Consider the following 20,028-nt stretch of genomic DNA (forward strand, 5'->3'; position numbering starts at 1 on the left):
ATTCAAAATTTATGATTTTGCCTTGATCTTGATGATTTTTTAGTGAAAAAATTATATTTTTTTACTCTGTTTCACCTCCCGCTCATATAATCTCATGCACTTTAATTCATTTTCTATGTTGACTCAATATTAAAGTATTAAAATATTTTCAAAATATAAGATTACATTTAATTTATCAAACATTTTTCGCTGTGTACATTGCATAGTAAATATCTTATTAAAATTTTTAAAGCAATAATAACATATTTTATTCAATATAATATATGTAACTAAAATACTATGAAAAATTAAAAATGTGATTCTAAACAGGAACGCTACAGTTAGTAATTTGTTAAGTTTACTATACTGACTATAGTCAAAACCAGAATATGAAATTAAATATATAAATTAGAGTAAATCAAATAAAGATGCTACTATTATTTTGTAACCAATGAATTAAAATTTTATGTGCAGACACTTTGGCGCGCAAGGCGCTTACAACTCTATATCATGTTTTGTATGTAAACTATTTGGCTCATATGAGCTAATATTTTTTTGTCAATAAAAATTAAAATTTACGTAAATATTAACCTGTGGTTTATAGTGCAGGTCACCATCTAGTTACGTTCTCTATTTTACATAGAATGTCATTTTGACATAATGCACACAAATTTAAAAAAAAACTATCTAAATTTATATTTTACCTTTTACAAATACACTATTTTTTCTATTTCTAATTAATAAGCTCAAATAATATGATAAGAGAATTTAATCTTAAAAACTACAATGAAAACATAAATAACACTCTTTTTATATAAAAATGTCAAAATGATAATATTTATGAAAAAGAGTATTAATTTATAAAAATACTTTCTTAATTTGTTATTTTTTTTAGAAAAATGTTTATAAAATAAGATTTTTATCATTATAACTAATACTTTTATAGAATGATTACAAAGATAATAACAATTACCATGTTTCAAAGATGAACTATGAAGATGTTTGTACCTTCTTCATAGATGAAAAATGTCTTGTCAATACTTTCTCTTTTAAACCAATTATCAACCAAGAACATAATGAAACGTTCATACCAAGTACGAGGTGCCTGTTTAACCAGAGAGAGATTTCTTGAGCTTGTAGACCTAGTTAAGGAATTTTGGATCTTTAAAACCCTTTAGCTGGGATACATACACTTCTTTTTGGATGATTCCATTTAAAAAGACATTTTATACTGTATATCAGTATACATACACTTCAATTAATATTAGCCATAAACTTACATCAGTCAAAATAATAGTCAGATCGAACTTCTCGTACAACATCATAATGCATGATGCATAGTCCGCAAATGTTATTTTGATGTTAAAATCAAAATAGTAAGCACTTCTGCCACAGTTAAACCAATACAAAAATATTTTCTTAAAACATATCGATTGACAAAAATAAAAAAATAAATAAAAAAATAAAAAAAAAAAGGAAATATCACACTTAACTCTGGGCATTCGGGTTCGGGTTCGGGTTTTCGGGTTTAGACATATAGAAACCGTTTGGGTTTTTTATACTATTGGGTCGAGTATTACCCGTTCGGGTTCGGGTAATTCGGATATACCCGAACTCAAACAAACCATAAAAAAAAAACTAATTTTTATTTTTAAAAATTTTTAAAACACTTGTATATATATAAATATTTAACGTTTCACGTTAGGATAGAGAAATTTAGATGACAAAATGGTTAAAGATGCACCCTTAAATGCTCAAGGTTATGGGTTCAAATCCTTTTAGATGCATATTTTTACATTTAATTCGGATTAGTTCGGGTGAGCATTCAGGTTCGGGTAATACCCAAACCCGATCGGGTATCCGAACCTTAAATGTATTACACCCGATCAGATTTTATACACTACCCGAACCCGACTGTTGGTGTTGGGTTTCGACGATAGACAAGCCCATAGGAGAAGCCCAATAAGGAGCGGTTGTCACAATCAGTAGCGGGTCCTTTATGGGCCCAAGAAGAAGGTCCGACCAGGAAGAACGTCGAGTCAACTGCGAGAGGAGGTCGCGGGATCACGAGCCCAGATCTTCGGAGGAGATGGAGGAGATAGTTAAGATTTTATTTTCTGCTTAAACACTGAGGTCATGGTTAAGAAACAGACATGTAATTTTACGCAACAAAACAAAGAAAAATCAATACAAAATCTAGTCTGTCATTCTTCATTGTTCTTGTCGATTTAAATCGAAAGTCTGCCCAGATCTTATTTCACCTTCGAATCAATGTAGTTGTTGTTTCTCGTATCAACAATTTGGCGCCATCTGTTGGGACATAGGTCTTTCTATTCTCAAAAATCGATTACTTTGAAGAAATCTAGGCAAAATGGATCCATCCGCAACTAATACAACCATGCCAGAAATCACTCACGAACGCACCAGCGACATCGCACCACCAATAACACATCAGGGGTCCGTCCCTAACAACGCCCCTTCTCAGGGTGAGCAGACTCAAGTCCAGTCCGATCGTGAGGTCCCAAATTCGGTCAGATCTGGGACACACTCGTTGCTTGGCGACACCCAGACACCGGACCAAAGCTCTTCGGGTTTCTTGGATTTCACCCGCCAGAGACCCATCTCAGTTCGGGATCCCGGCAGCTCGAATCATGGGCTTTCCGTCGAGGTTACACTCGTGGTCCCCATGATCCCTACGGGAAAGAGGAACCAGTCTCGACATCGCACCGAATAGAGACGTGTTTGACGACTGGAGCAAAGATCTCCTGATAATCTACTCCTTCTTTCTGCGAGAAACCTCTGGCCACAAACCTGGCTTTGAACCTCGGAGGATCAGAATCTGACATGCCTGCTTTCCGCTTGAAAATCCACTTACAGCTAATCGGCTTACAGTCTTTTGGCCTGTCGATAAGATCCCAGGTGTTATTTTTTTGTTGAGAGCTTATCTCCTCCGATGCTGCTTCCATCCACTTGTCACTGTCTGGATCCCTAATTGCCTCAGCAAAATTCTCTGGCTCAGTGAGGCCTCCATCTTCAGACAAGAAACACACATAGGCTTCCATATCATCCTCCTCTGTGCCTACATCATAATCCTGAAACCTTACAGGGGGCACAACCTGCCTTCTGACCTATCCCTTGCTAACTGATAACTACTCGGATCCTGATGACCTCCACTTTGACTTGCAACCTCTGAACCCTGAACATCTGAATCAGTTGCAATCTGCTCAGACGAAACACCCGGTTCTGAGAAAACTCCACCGTGAGAAGAATCTCCTAAGACCCTGTGTTCACCTGCAAAATCAAAACTTAAAAGTTTATCAATAACCAAAAAAATTTGATCATTACCTGTCGTTAACTCGGTCTTAAAATCCTTGAACATCACGTCCTCCTTAAAGACCATATTTCTGCTGATAACAGACTTCTTGTCGTCTATAACCTTTAACTCCATCTGGGTAACCAGTAAAATCTCCTTTCTTTGCTCTCGGTTCTAGCTTTCCCTCATTTGAATGAATATAAGCTAAGCAACCAAACCTCCTTAAACCATCCACAGAAGGCATCACTGATGTCCACAACTCCTCAGGGACCTTGAAATCAATAGCCGAAGAGGGTGAACGGTTTATCAAGTAAACCGCTGTAGAAGCTGCTTCTGCCCAAAAACTCTGACCGAGACCACTCTCGCTTAACATGCTACGAACCTTGTTCATAATGGTTCTATTAAGTCTCTCTGCCACTCCGTTTTGTTGCGGAGTATAGGTGCACGTCATGTGTCTAACTACACCTTCATCCTTGCAGAAACGGTCAAACTATTGATTGTAGAACTCAAGACCGTTGTCAGTGGGAAGCTTCTTCACTTTTCTTTCTAATTGAGTTTCCACCATTTTCTTCTAGTCTACGAAACTCCTGAATGCTTCATCTTTGGATCTCAAGAAGTAAATCCAAACTTTCCTAGAGTAGTCATCTGTGAAAGAGATGAAATACTGACATCTCCCTAAACTCATAGGTACATTCGGGGAACCCCACAGATCAGAATGCACGTAGTCCAGCTTTTCTTTAGTGACATGATGAGCTGAACCAAAACTCACCTTGTGTGTCTTACCGAAAACACAATCTTCACAGAAATCAACTCCCGAAACTTTACTGACCTTGAAGCAACCTCTCTTAGCGAGAACCTGAAGTCCTTTTCGACCAATGTGTCCTAGTCTGTTGTGCCACAACAAACTTTTTTCATCAGCTTGAACAGATCAGTAAGCTTCTCTGACTCTGCTACGTGAGCCTCTGCACCTTTTGCAACTCCATCCAGAATGTAAAGAGTTTGGCGTCTTGTTCCCTTCATGAATATTGTACAGCCTTTCACAACCTTAAGAACACCATTCCCCCCTTTGAACTCACACCCCTTCATCTCTAAGGTGCCTAGGGATATCAGATTCCGAGAATTATCAGGCATGAACCTAACATCATGCAAAACAAAAGTAGTACCATCTGGATTCTGAAACCTGATTGAACCAATGCCTTTTACCTCGCAAAAGGTGTTGTTAGTCATTCTAACCTTCCCGTTGGATAACTCATTCATGTCAATGAATAAGTTTCTCTTTGACGTCATGTGGACGGAGCAAGCCGAATCCATGATCCACTCATCTTGGCTAATATCTCCTGTAGCCAAATTTACTTCTGAGGCTACCAACCCAAGCAGATCTTGAGCGTCGTCCTTCACCATAGCAGCCTCGCCTTGGGTTTGAGACTGAGTGTTCTTACCTTTGTTTCTTTCCAACCACTTGTAGCACTGCTTTTTAAAATGCCCCTCCTTCCCACACACCCAACAGATCTTCTTACCACCATCTCTGGATTTGGATCTTGACTGATTCTTGTTATTGTTCTGTTGAGCGTTTCGGTTCTCCGATCTTCCTCTGATTAAATGAGCTTCGGAGATAGTCTTTAAGCCATTACTGTCCCGAAGCTCCATCTCTTTTGATCTAGCAGCACTTGCGACCTATTCAAACTTGATCCCTTCTCTTCCATATCTCAATGTCTCCTTGAGTAACTCATATATCGCCGGAAGAGAACTAAGCAACAGAACCGCTTGAACCTCATCTAGAACCTCTATATCTAGATGACTAAGATCAGCAATCAACTTCAAGAACTCATCAATATTCTCGTCTAAAGTCTTAGACTCTTGCATCTTGAAATTATAAACCTTAAGCTGTAGATAAACCCTATTTGGAAGAGTCTTTACCATAAACAGACGCTCTAAGGTCAACCATGTCTCTACAGCTGTAGCACACTTCTCGATCTTCCTCAAAACTTTGTCCCCGACGTTCAAGGAGATCACATGCTTTGCCTTGTCACATCGATCGAGTCTTGTAGCCTCATCCTCGATCAGCTTCTTCTTCTTTCCTGGATCTCACTCTTTTGCTTCTGTCAACACCGGAGGTGTATGCTCCGATATAACATCCTTCAATCTCAGGATCTTCAGATGCGCAAACATCCTTGTTCTCCAAAGAGAGAAATCTCCAGTTCCATCGAACAACGCGACTTCTAATTTCGCACTCATCGTAGATCTTGATTCGCCTTAGCCGTAACCTTACTCTGATACCAATTTGTGAAACCTAATCTTCGATCTTGAGATTAGATTGAACTCGAACCAAAGAAAAAACAAGAAAGAGAACGAATCAACACAGGAGATTTAACGAGTTCGGGCTTCGATGTGAAGCCCTACGTCTCGCCGTCATCGGTGCACCGGAATCCACTAAACTCAGCTCAAACTCGAGCTTAAACTTCATCGGTTACAATCACTCAGAACTCTCTCTACAATTTCCCTCTCTCTCTACAATGAAATCGATACAGAGATAAGAAAAAGACGATAGACCTTTAAACGTCTAACAAACCCTCACACGTGCAAGCGTGCAACCAACAAGAGAACTGAGCGTGTCAACGCTTTAGTGAATAACCAAGTCCCAACCGGACTCAATTGAACCAACCGGTTCACAAGCTAGACCAGCTCCCGGAAACCTTCTGCTACACCCAGAATGTTTCCAACACTTGGTTAATTCCACATTAACCTTCTGATCTTTATACTACAACCTTCATATCTTTTATAGATTGTCTGAACGTACGTAAAAAGTAAAGACGTGCTCATCAACAAGAGAGGACGTCTGCCCCATTTATCGACAAGAATGAGACCAATCATGGTTTTTGGCATCTGCGAATATCCAGAAAATACCATTTAATAATGCTAACGAGAGTAGAATTGTTTTTGCAAATTATTTAACTTAACAAAAAATGATCATTAAAATGCCAAAATCATTACAGTTATAGTAGTTAAATAACAACTAATTTCAAAAATACTATAGGATACAATCCATTACACAAAACTGTACTAATATAACAATAAACCTGATACTATAGGATACAATCCATTACACCAGACGTCTTCCTTGGATTGTCTAGTGTATCTGGAAAGATAGAAATAAAAAAGTTTTTCAGGGTATAGAGGCAGAGCCAGCTGATATTATCACTCAGGCGACTATGGATAAGTTGTTATGGAAGGAGACTAAGTCCTTCACTTTGGTTCCGTTAGATCCTTTACCTTTGGAGATTCGGCTCCTTGGTCCCGGTGTCAGGTCGATGGATCTTGGAAGGCTTCAGATCCTTTGGAAGGGTTAGGTTGGTGGTTATGTAATAATGAAGATAGAACGTTATTAATGGGAGCACGAAATCAGCGACGCGGACCATCACCTCTACATTCGGAGCTTCAGGCGTTGATTTGGGCGATGACATCCATATTGGCGACGGGCACTCAATGTCAGAGTTTCGAGACGGATTGTGCTGAATTAGTGGCGATGGTACAGTTCCATGATGATTGGCCTGCTTTTTCTAATATGTTGGATGAGTTTAGCTCACTTCGCTCATCATTTCCATCCTTTTTACTTTTGAGGATTCCGCGTACGTCTAATGTACGGGCTGATTGTCTTACCCGTTCTTCGAGATTGTTAGTTTCTGCATCTACCTTTGTAAACTCTTTCCCTCCAGTTTGGGCAATCAACTTTGGAGTTATCTTCTAATTTAATGTTCGGTTGACAAAAAAAAAAATCTGATACTGTACAATAAAAAAATAATAAAAAGAATAATTTTTAATAACGCTTTTGTGATTGTAATTGTCAAAGCTATTTGTGATTCACCATGTACTATTGTAGTATGGGGTTACCAATTTTAGTTTTACTAATTAAAAGTTTTAACTTAAAATATTTATATATATATATATATATATATATAATCAATTTTCATGCATATAAATTAACAAAAAAAAAAGTAGATATATAAACTTACCACGAAGAGGCTTAACATCATCATTCCAATTGCCACCGGAAAACCTGTTTTAACTCAAAAAAAATTATTAAGCAAAAAAAAAAAAAAGGGTTGGAAACCTGTTTTCTGTTCTTCAGCTTGTGCTCTGTTTTTCCATTTTATTATTTTGATCAGCTTTTACTCACCTCCATACATTTATATACTCTTTTTTTTTTTTTGAGAAATAAATTTAACATTTTAACCAAAAAGTAAATGGAAAGAGGAACCTCATGGTAAATATTTACTAAGATATTTTTTTTTCCACAAAAGTAATAAAAAAATCTTATAAAAAACTGGAAATTCTATGCAAATACTTCACTTGCAGATTCAAGTAGACTGTTGTATATGTGTGACGTGTCTATATAAAAAGAATCAAAAGCTTAATCTTACCAGATTTTCTAAAAATGGTACTTGCATAAGAGATTACAGCAGCACTTCCTGAGAATTGTTGTGTCAACATTAGCCCGACTCCTACCTAAGATATAAAATCATAAAAAAAATAAAATAAAAAAAATAATGTTATGCAGATAAATATGAAAAGTAGAATACATTCTACGAATACAGTTTTATGTACTTATATCTCAAACATGTAAAATTAACTGTACCACGAGGGTGTATCTATATTTTCTCTGGAACAAATCACAAAAACTCGACCTCGAATCATTTTCTACCATTTTGGTCATAACCTTAAAAACAAAACAAAATCATTCAAACTTAACATTGTTTTTTATTTTTCAAGGACTGAGTTGTACATACTTTATAGCTGAAAATATTATGAGAATAGTAAAACTCCCTTTAATTTCGGAGGCTTCACGTGAAATATCAGCATCTCTCCCTCTAAGCCGAAGCAGTGAATTTTCGAGTTCTTTATCTGTACCAACTTTTGCCTGCAAAATTTTAAATGGATTGGTTTCATATCTTCCCATGGTTGATAAATTATGTTAATGGGTATTAACAAAAAAAAATGACCAACCAGCCATCTTGGGGACTCTGGTACGAAGAATAAACCGATTACTTGAATGATGCATGGTAAAGCACCTAGACAGGGGAAAACAAAAATTTTTATTTTTATCAGTTAATATATATATATATATATATATTAATTTCTCCACAGTTGATATGATATTTATAGTTGATACAGCCAACATCCTCCAAGTCATGAAAATCCCACAAAAATAAACTATGGCGAGTCCAGCATTTTGAAGAAGCTAATACATAATCAGACGAGAATAACAAAGGATCAATCTACGTACTCATGACAAAGCTAATTAACTAGTTTAAATTAAGAAAAACAATATTTACTGGATTTGTTTTGGGCCAATTTGCCTGATAGCCAAATTTGTAAGTAAAATTAAGAATATAGCAGAAAATTTGAAAATATTAGGAAAATAGGATCAGGGGTATTTAAAATTACAAAGAGTGGTGGTGGTGGCTGGAGGTAGCCGACGATCGGAGGTGGAGGTGGTGACCAGTGGCCGATGGCTGGACAGAGGTCAGAAGTGGTGGTGGTGGCCGGCGGCCGGAGTTGGCCGGGGTTGGACAGCGGCCGGAGTTGGACGGCGGCCGGAGTTGGCTGGAGTTGGCCGGAGCCGGAGTTGGCCAGAGTTTGACGGCGGCTGGAGTTTGACGGCGGCCGGAGTTTGACGGCGGCTGGAGTTGGCCGGAGTTAGCCGGAGTTGACCGGAGTTGGATGGCGGCCGGAGTTGGCCGGAGTTGGCCGGCGTTGGAAGTGGTGGACGGCTGAACGGCAGCTGGTGGCTGGACGGTGGCTGTTGATGGTGGTACTGGGCGGAGATGGTGGTGGTGGGTGATGGTAGGGATGGTAGTTTTTGGGATTAGTTTTGGAAATATTATAGAAAATATAGACTATATCAGCTTTTAATGGTTAGTATAGTCAGTCACTTAATTATTAAAAATTTTTAGTTATACACTGCAATTCCTCATTTAATTTAGTTTGGGTATAGCTTTTTTTGTTTTTTTTGGCTGGTATAGTTTTGTATTTGTTTATAGTCTTCTTAATTTTTTTTTTCCAGAAACAATGGACTTGTTGTAACAAAAGTTTTTTTGATGAATAAATTTGACATTCACTCAAAAAAAAAAAAAGATTGTCTTGATTTTTACTCTTTGATGTTGGTGGACACTTATATACTTACATCTATCTTAACATTTTTGCAGTATATTTTTGTGTCATCCTCTCTTATTTTTGTATCCAAATAAGTCTCAACTAAATTCTCTACAATCCTTACAACCAAACACAATGATTTCCTTATTTGATAATATTAATTTCCTAAAATCTATCTACCTAATTTAAAGCAATATCTTAGATTAAAATATAATTCTCCTTTCACTTTTATTTAATGTTATATTTAATTATTTAAATTACTATTTAATACATAAAGTTAATAAAATTTTAGATTTTTTTCAGCATATGATGTGATTTGAATTTTTATAAACGGATATATATTTTAAAAACTGTTTAGAATTTTTGTAACCAAACAAGTATATTCGGATATAGATTATTTCACATTTGAGTTATTTTTAATATATAATGAATATACATCTTAATCTTTTTATTAATTACTGTGAGAACACACACATATATAACAATGTAACATTTATATTAAAAAACTCAAAGAAACATTTACATTTACCTGATTTGAAAAGGTAAATGTACCGCAGACATGTTTCGGTGCAATTTCTGCTATATAGACAGGTACCTGTTAGGTAAATAAGCAAACAAAATTTAGATCACATATAAATTTGATACTAGGATTTTTGTGTCTTAACCTATGAATGAATGAATGCTAACAAACAAACAAACTTAGGCTAAGATGATCAGGTGAGATGCAAGGTGTTTCTCTATCCTAGCAGGTTCAATTAACCTTATGCATTGTAGTACTTAAGGTGTCAATCCAAATGGGATTATGCTAATCACAAAAGATGCAATCAAAATAGTACAAGTTAAGCCAATTCAGAAATGGGTGATATTCTATCAACCTAATGAAACAGAAATGTAAAATGCAAAATGTAAAATACTTAAACAGAAACTAAATGCAAGATAAATAAATGAAAGCAGTGCAGAATATAAATAAGGAAGAGTAACAAAAAGCAGTAAATAAACAGGATGAAAACTAAATTAAATAGGAAATAAACAAGAACAAACTAGAACAGAACAATGCATAAACAAGAAAGTAAACTGGTGCTCGACCTAGCACTCGATCGAGCATGGTATGAACCAAGGTCGAGTGCATGGCCGAGTGATGCAGAACATAAGATTGAATTTAAAACTAAAAGCAGAAACAATAAAGCAGAAAAAGACAAGTAATTAAATGTAAGAAACAGAAGTAAACAAGTAGCAAATAGATCCTAAGGATGAGAATTATTGGTTGATATTAAAATTAATCTATCTAGGTTGCTTAATAAACCTCAAACAAATAATGAGCTATCTCTAGACAATGATCTTCTAATACTTGTTAATTCATTCTCATGACAATAACAATCAAGCTTAGATACTCTTAAACCTAGTTCTCACTAGCTATTACATATAAAAGCAGGCTTTAAAACCCAGATCATCAATGTCAAAAATCACTTTAAACATCTAATCTCTTAGCATGCTTCATGATAATCTCTAGCATTAGCCTTATCTAACAACTTAGACATTGGTGTGATGCTAAGAAGCTTAAGATCTATCATTACCCTCTCAGTATAAGAATAGCATAGAGCATATCTAATCTAGAAGATATATATTATCAACAAGCTTAAACATCCTAAACAAACTAAGTTCTCTACCAACCTAACCCATCCTTAAGAATCTACCTCTACTCAGAATCTAATAAATGAGATTTAAGAACACAAACCCAGAAAATGATGAAACAGACATAATCATAAATATGATGATAAAATAAGCAACTTTGTAGAAGAAATCAAATGAAAATACTTAAAGGATCAAAAGTTATGAAGATTACAATTCTTGGTGGCTAGACCTAAAAAAAAACGAGTTTGTTCTGTGGCCAGAGGTAAGAGGCCTATTTATAGGAAAGAAGAGAAGCCCTAGTTAGCTAGGCGACAAAATAGAGAGTCGGTGGTAAATGCTCGAGCATGTGCTCGGTCGAGTGCATGGTCGAGTGGTTTGTCAAGTAGCTCCAGTCTTCGATCTGGTATGATATCCGTTCAGTAAAACAGCTATAACTCTTGCACCACAACTCCGATCGGCCTGAGACCACCGGCATTGGAAAGCTAACTCGACTGTGTACAACTTTTGTGAAGAACTCTGAAGCTGAATGCCAACAGAAGATTTTTATTCTTGTCGATCTTTGAGGGACTTGTCTTGAATCCGACCGAGTGTTCTTTGGCAAACGGTCCAGTGTGTGCTCGACTCCATGGTCGAGTGATTGTTTTCCTCCTCTTTTGAGCCTTATTCCCTTGCTAGATGTCTCCTTGTGATTAAAGCTTCTCCTTGGTGCTTCCAAAGTACCTAATTCACATGTTTATGCACAGAAATATGCAAATGCAATGCAAATTCTATGCTAATGCATAAATTGAGAATAAAAGACATAAATGTGTTAAAATTAACTCTAAACAATATAAAACAGGAGATAAATGCATGCTAAATGATGGTAAAATATAGAGTTATCAAAATTAATAAAAACCAAACTGTTCAAAATGAAATTCAATAAAAACAAAAAAACTATAAGTTAATATAATTACCACATAGCTAGTCAAGCCGAAACCTATCCCTGAGGAGATTCTTCCGAAGTTCAGCAACATCACATCCTTTTGTGTTCCAAACATAACATAAATCACTATTTAAGTGCTGTTCGGTTTATGTTGATAACTATAAATTAAATGGTTTGTTTATTTTCTGAAGAGATGCTTTAGAATATCTGGGACCTTAGGAATAGGTATATTTTTGAGGTTAGAAATGATGATTAATACCTTGTCAAAAGCGATGGAAAGCCAACCAGTGATGCTTAGGATGTCTGAGACCCACATTGTCTTTTTCAAATCATCAAAAGTAAGAAATAAAACTTATAAGCATATGTTTTAACTTTTAAGTTTTAGCACAAAATGGCACTAGTAATCAAATGTACGTAGACAAATACGAGAACTATAGTCAAGAAAGAAAAAAGAAATGGTGAATTGAGTTATCAAGAATAATGGTTCATTAGTTACCCCTCTTCTGCCGAGGACCATAGCCATTTTACCGCTGAACAGTGCACCAACTGCAGCTCCTAACGTGGCCAATGAGCCAAACGCTGAAAACTGGAAAAACAAAAATGATTAATCAAAAAACTATTAATCCAAAGGGAAATTAAAAAAGTTGAGTAGATAGTTTTTATATTGGGTTTAAGTTACTGAAACTAATACATACTAATTATTTTACTTTATTATTTCTGAAAAAAAAAATCATGAAAGATATATAAAAAAAAAACAATTGACATGAGTAAATGGTACTTCTATTATTGTAGATGAGAGAGTGACAAGAGATTGATTCAGTAATGATGGAATTATTGATAGATACTGTTATATATATACTATCTTTTTTGGATTGTTTCGACAACTCCATATATCAGGATATTATAGTTATATTCTTTAGGTAGGGTTATTAGATTTATGATAATAGTTTAAAAAAAGGGTTAAAACGGAGGTGAACCAGACCAGCAAAGCAAACAAAGTATACTTCATTGGGATCACGTACGAGAACGACTATATATATATATATTTGTGAAAGTAGAGATACTCGAAAGATGTATTCTCTTGTATTATTAAATGATTCAATGAATAGTACATTATATAGTCAAGGATAAAGTCCTAAGTACAATGAGATTCCTAAACCGACTTACAATAAGAGAAGAGGGCCAAAGGGCCTTGTGGACTTGGACATATGAATGGGCCGGTTATGGAGATACACTCCAAGTGATTTACAACACTCCCTCTTGAATGACTTAACCGTGCAAATGCTAAGAGATCACCGTAATATGCTTGGAGACGCTGCCTCATTAAAACCTTACCAGGAAAACCCATTGGGACAAAACCGTGGTGAAGGAAAAAGAGTACAGCACGAATTACTCCCCCTGTTCCAAGCATCACTAAAAGTCCTTAAGTCTCCGCATTCCAATCTGGTGCGTGAGCTTCTTGAATGTCGATGTCGGTAATGACTTGGTGAAGAGATCGGCTGAATTGTCGCATGATGGAACTTGTACAACTTGAACTTCTCTGGCCTTTTGTAGTTCATGTGTGAAGAAGAACTTAGGCAATATGTGCTTTGTCCGATCTCCCTTAATGTATCCTTCCTTGAGCTGTGCGATGCAGGCGGTGTTGTCTTCACATAATATAGTTGGTCCCTTGTCATCGGCCATGCCACAATCTGATCGGATATGTTGTGTCATGGACCTCAACCAAACACACTCACGGCTGGCTTCATGCATGGCTAAAATCTCTGCATGATTAGATGATGTGGCCGCAATGGTCTGCTTCATCGAACGCCACAAAATTGTTGTACCACCGTGCGTAAACACATAGCCGGTTTAAGACCTTGCATTACGTGGATCGGATAGATAACATGCATCAGCAAAACCAACTAAACCTTCTTTGTTATAGTTAGTATAAATTAAACCCAAATCCAACGTTCCTTGTAGGTAACGCAATACATGTATGATACCGTTCCAGTGTCTTTGGGTCGGACAAGAACTAAATCTTGCTAGGAGGTTCACGGCAAAACAAATGTCTGGTCTAGTGTGGCTAGCCAAGAACATTAACACTCCTATAGCACTGAGGTATGGCACTTCCGGACCGAGAATCTCTTCATCGTCCTTCTTTGGACCAAATGGATCACTATCCAAATTAAGGCTTCTCACAACAATTGGGCTAGGCAATGGGTGAGCCTAGTCCATATTAAATCTCTTGAGTACCTTTTCAGTATATGTCATTTGATGCACAAGGATTCCATCATTTATGTACTCAAGCTGCAATCCCAAATAGAATTTAGTTTTACCTAGGTCTTTCATTTCAAACTCTTTCTTGAGATATTCAATTGTTTGGCCGATTTCCCCAGAGGTTCCTAGGATATTCAAATTATCAACATATATTGCTATGATTACAAACCCTTTGTTTGCAAACTTCTTTATAAAAATACATGGACTGATGGGATCATTCTTATAGCCTTCTTTGGATAGGTACTCACTCAATCTATTGTACCACATACGCCCAGTTGTTTCAGTCCATAAAGGGATTTGTTTAGCCTTATGCAGTATTGTTCTCGAGAACCACTCTTATCTTTGAGCTCAATACCCTCTGATAATCTCATATAAATTTCATTATCCAGTGGATCATATAAATATGCGGTCACTACATCCATTAGCCGCAAGTTAAGTTTTTCTCTTATAGCCAGACTTATTAAAAATCTAAAAGTCGTTGCATCCATCACAGGGGAGTATGTCTCCTCATAATCTATTCCTGGTCTTTGAGAGAATCCTTGTGCTACAAGCCGTGCCTTATATCTCACGATTTCATTATTCTCATTTTTCTTTCTTACAAAGACCCATTTGTGTCCAACTGGCTTTATATCGAATGGTGTCCTTAAGATCGGACCAAACACATTCCTTTTCTTTAATTAATTTAACTCCACGTCAATGGCTTCTTTCCATTTTAACCATTCTGAACTTTGAGTGCACTCTAATATAGACGTGGGTTCATGATCCTCATTTATTTCAAGTGCTACCTTGTATGCAAATATTTCATCCATGACGACATCTTTCCGGTTCCACTGAATTCCAGACATGATATAATTTATTGAGATCTCATTATTATCAATACCATCAGGACCTTGAGGTTCAGCGTCCCAAATCTCATTCGGTTCCTTAGATTTTGCCGCGGCCATGTCTATGGTTTCCTTAACCTCGGTTTGATTTGCACCTTTCTTTGGTTTCCGAGGATTCTTATCTTTGGAACCTATTGGTCTACCATGTTTCAAACGTGCCTTAGACTTTGTAGCAACTTGATTATGTTCCTTTTGAACATCAATACGTACAGGTACATTACAAGCTGGTATGTACGATTTCATAACTTTCTTTGGGTCAGCAAAGGAATCTGGCAATTGATTAGCTAGCTTTTGTAAATATATAATCTTTTCGACCTCTGCCTCACATGCTAGAGTCTGAGGATCTTGCCAATTTAAGGATGTTTGATTCCATGATATTTCTTTGACCAGCTTGTTTGTCTCTCCACCCAACATAGGAAATTTGGATTCAGCAAACTGACAATCCGTGTATCTAGCCTTAAATAAATCACCCGTAGTTGGCTCTAGATACTTACTAATGGTGGGAGAATCATATCCAACACATATTCCCATCCTCCTTTGAGGTCCCATCTTTGTTCTCTGTGATGGTGCAATCGGTACATAAACGGCACACCCGAATGTCTTTAGATGGGATATGTCTGGCTCATGACCCGTTAGTAATTGGGATGGCAAATATTTATGCTCACTAGATGGTCTGATGCATATACGCTCTGCTGCATGTAATAATGCGTGTCCCCAAGCCAACACAGAAAGCTTCGACCTCATGAGTAATGGTCGAGCAATTAATTGAATTCGTTTAATGAAGGATTCATCTAATCCATTCTGTGTATGTACATGTGCCACGAGATGTTCCACACTTATCCCCATGGACATACAATAATCATTAAACGCTTGGGATGTAAATTCACCAGCATTGTCTACACGTATAGTCTTAAGTGGAAAATCTGGAAAGTGGACTCGCAGACGTATGATCTGGGCCAGCAATCTAGCAAACGCAAGGTTTCTAGTTGACAATAAGCAAACATGCGACCATCTGGTCGATGCATCAATAAGGACCATAAAATATCTAAACGTCCCACAAGGTGGGTGTATTGGTCCACATATATCTCCTTTTATCCTTTCCAGAAAGTTTAAAGTCTCTTTAGTGACTTTTACTAGTGATGGCCTTATAATGAGTTTCCCTTGTGCACATGCCACACAGGTGAGATTTTTAGGGATAACTCGTCTCTCTTTAATAGTGTGCCCATTTGAATTCATAATTAGCTTACGCATCATGTTCGAACCCGGATCGCCAAGCCGGTCATGCCATAAAGTGAATTGTTCAACATCTTGTTCATTGCCAAATTAGCCTCTATCATATTTATTTTAGCATGGTAAAGACCAGTGGATAATGCGGGTATAGTCTCTAGGACCTTCTTATGGCCTTGGGTGATTTCAATAATATATAGGAACTCTTGGTTTCCTTCACCCTTAGTTTCAACATGTAGACCATTCAAACGAACGTCTTTGAAACTCAATAAGCTCCTCTTTGAGCTAGGTGAATATAAGGCATCACTTATTTCAAGATGTGTGCCATTAGGTAATAAAATATGTGTCTGGTCGTAGCCTTCAATTAAACTTGCTATACCCGCTATTGTGCTAATATTGACATTTTTCAAAATGAGATTATGCAAAATATCTCTTATGTTCTTGTCCTCAGCCATTTATTTATATGGACAAGAATTATGTTTTAGACATAACAGAATAAAACAAACAAATATATATTGAAGGAAATAAAATAATTGAATTTAAACCAAAATTATAATCTAATAAAATTCAAAGCATAAAACATGGAAATTAAATCAAGACAATATTTAAATTTAATTATCCTCTCTTAGACAATCCGAAGTCTCATAATCCAATAGGTCATCATTCTCATAGTCGAAATATTTTTCACCATCGAGATGAACCAAGTTAGCTTTTGGATTCTTTTTCAAACTCTCTTGATAGAGATCAACAAGGTGCTTAGGTGTTTTGCATGTCTTTACCCAATGATTCTCCATACCACATCTATGGCAAATGGATTTGGTCTTATGTTGCGGTTTGAAAATTCTGCGGCCTCTACCTCGACCACGCCACGGCCACGGCCGTGATACTTGTCTCTTTGGACATAGTTAGACTCTTTAGGCTCTTTAGGCTCTTTCTTAGGCATATCAACCTTGTGAGCTTCTGGTAATGGGGCAGTACCAGGAGGTCTCATTGCACTGTTCATTAATAATAACTCATTGTTCTGCTCAGCAAGCAGCAAACAAGAGATTAGACTTGCATATGTCGTAAAACCCTTTTCACGATATTGTTGCTGAAGCAGTATGTTATTGGTGTGAAAGGTTGAGAATGTTTTCTCTAGCAAGTCTTCCTCAATAACCTCCTTACCACATAATTTCAAGATCGAGACTATCTTAAATAGCTCTGAATTATACTTTCCATGGATTTAAAATCCTGGATTCTTAGATTTTTCCAATCAAATTGAACATTTGGTAGGAGCACCGTCTTTTGGTGTCCATATCTGTTTTTCAACTCTGTCCAAAGGTCAAGAGGATTCTCAATGGTAAGGTAATGGTTCTTGAGACTCTCAGCAAGACGATGGTGTATTAGCAAAATCGCCTTGTATCTATTTTCTTCTGTGAAGGTGAGGAAGGGAAGAGGAAGTGAATTTGCTTTGGGTGTGGGTTATTCTTTTCAGTGCAATTATTATCATCCTCAATGCATTCGCACAGGTCCTTTGATTTCAGGTTAATTTTAGTGTCCAATGCCCATTGTAAATAATTGTCTCCAGAGACATTAAGTGCAGCATACCGGAGATTGTCGATCTTGGACATCTCTAAAATACAAAACATGCACCCGATTATTTTCATGCGCTATTTAAGACCAAAGCATGCAATCGCTTTAGTCTAGGTCATGCGGTATTTAAGACCGAACCATGCCAATTGTTTTGGATTATGCCATGCGGTATTTAAGACCAAACCGTACAATTAATTTCGTCTAGGCCATGCAGTATTTAAGACCGAACCATGCCAATTTTAGTAAATAATTTCTTGTCTTTTAATATATAGTTTTTTATCTTTTAATATATAGTTAATATATGCATGAAAAAATCCTAGACAAAAATATAATCTAGTATGGACAAGGAAATATGCAAATAATTTTAAGTTTTAAAATTGTCCTTTTCTCTATATAAGATTATTTCCTTTTTAGTTTAGTAAATTTTCCTATTCTGAATAGAATTAGGACAAGAGGTTTTAGGAAAAACTTTTCTCTAGGGTTTCGATTTTAAGTTCTTAGTTTTAGGGTTTCATGCAAGACAAAATTCCGATTTTAAGTTTCAATTTATGCAAGACATAGAATCAATCAAAACAATAACAATCAATCTTATCCTAAGCAATTCTAAACCTCATATAATCTGAATTTTAAAGTTTTAGGGTTTAGGATTTCAAAGCTTAGAGTTTTGATTTGTTGATTGTGTAATTGTATATTTTAGGGTTCCCATATAATTAAGAGATCAGGTTCGATATATGTGTCCGATGAGTTCGATTTATTTACCTTCCACCGTTTTGGGGTTGACTGGAATTGATCCGGGAGCTAAAGACATCGGATATACCTTGAGCTTGATCACGAACCTCGGACTAGTCACGAACAAAACTTGATCACGAACAGAATCTGACCACGAACGCGGATTGATCACGAACAGGAACCGGTCGTCGAGCTTGAACGAACAAGAACTTATGTGCGGCGGCGGTTTAGGGTTTTAGGGTTAGGCAATTTTTCTCAGTTCGAGCTTAGAGCAAACTCGTGCTGATAACGTGTTGTGAAAGTAGAGATACTTGAAGGATGTATTCTCTTATATTATTAATGATTCAATCGAATAGTACATTATATAGTAATGGATAAAGCCTTAAGTACAATGGGATTCCTAAACCAACTTAGAATAAGAGAAGAGAGCCAATGAGTCTTGTGGACTTGGACATATGAATGGGCCGGTTATAGAGATCCACTCCAAGTGATTTACAACAATATTATATTTCTTCTTTAGATAATTGATGGTTGTTTATTTCAATTTTAAATGGATATAAAAAAACAATTTTACATATTTGTTTGCATATGTCAATGTGTCGTCGTCATCACTCGCTCTCTGTTACGCAAACTTTTCTTTTGGTTATTTAAGGTTAACACTATGAAAACCACCTTGTAACAGAGTTATTATTTTTTTTTCCGACATAGAAACAAGAGTAACAAAACAGAGAAACATACTTGCGCGATAGAAAGATCTAAATCCTTCATAAGTTCTATCTCAGCACCTGATGTATAACCAGTCTGTTAAAAAAGAAAAAGAAAATTAGATAGAACATAATTAAGAACTTTTTTAAATATGAAGTTTGTATAAGAACAAAATAAGGATAAGGAGATAAAGAAACTCACAGCAACACCAAAAGAGAAGGATGCACAAATGGCAACAACAGTGCTAAAGATAACACAAGCTGTAATACGACATTCAGGATCGTCGTTTTGATTATCGAGCTGTAAAAGCCCTCCTTCTATGCTTCTTTCTTCCTCCACCACCACCATATCGGATGCAACAGAGTCTCTGGTATTAACAAAGGAAAGCTAGAGACAAGAGAGAGAGAAAGAGAGGAGATAGAGATAGAGAGAATGATCTAATTTGTCAAAGTGGGCTTGCTTGGTTGTATAAAATGAGGGATGATGGTTATGGATGGGTCATTATTATGAGTATTATTCCATTTCAGTATTTCACTCAATCAAGATTTTTGGTTTTCTACTCAAATGGGTTTGGATTGGAAGGCTAACGTGGACGTGAGACATTTTTCTATAAAATGTATTTTTTTTTTCTATAAAATGTATACATTTTTCTATAA

The 20,028-nt window shown here is 36.4% G+C and overlaps 1 protein-coding gene across 1 annotated transcript; it reads right to left on the bottom strand.

Moving 5' to 3' along the window:
- Positions 1-5,912: 5,912 nt before the first annotated feature.
- On the bottom strand, positions 5,913-19,913 carry LOC104709473 (sugar transporter ERD6-like 17). The gene is made up of 14 exons (XM_087461094.1): positions 19,574-19,913; positions 19,406-19,468; positions 12,493-12,582; positions 12,256-12,315; positions 12,028-12,093; positions 9,972-10,037; positions 8,455-8,528; positions 8,294-8,360; positions 8,120-8,207; positions 7,926-8,011; positions 7,711-7,795; positions 7,303-7,346; positions 6,090-6,175; positions 5,913-5,991 (listed from the first exon to the last, which is right to left on the bottom strand). The coding sequence occupies exons 1-14, from the start codon at positions 19,718-19,720 to the stop codon at positions 5,913-5,915; spliced, it is 1,101 nt and encodes a 366-aa protein (XP_087317220.1). The 5' UTR covers positions 19,721-19,913.
- Positions 19,914-20,028: the final 115 nt, after the last annotated feature.

Source organism: Camelina sativa, chromosome 8 (assembly GCF_030686135.1).
Source record: "Camelina sativa cultivar CO46 ecotype springtype chromosome 8, ASM3068613v1".
Lineage (NCBI taxonomy): Eukaryota > Viridiplantae > Streptophyta > Magnoliopsida > Brassicales > Brassicaceae > Camelina > Camelina sativa.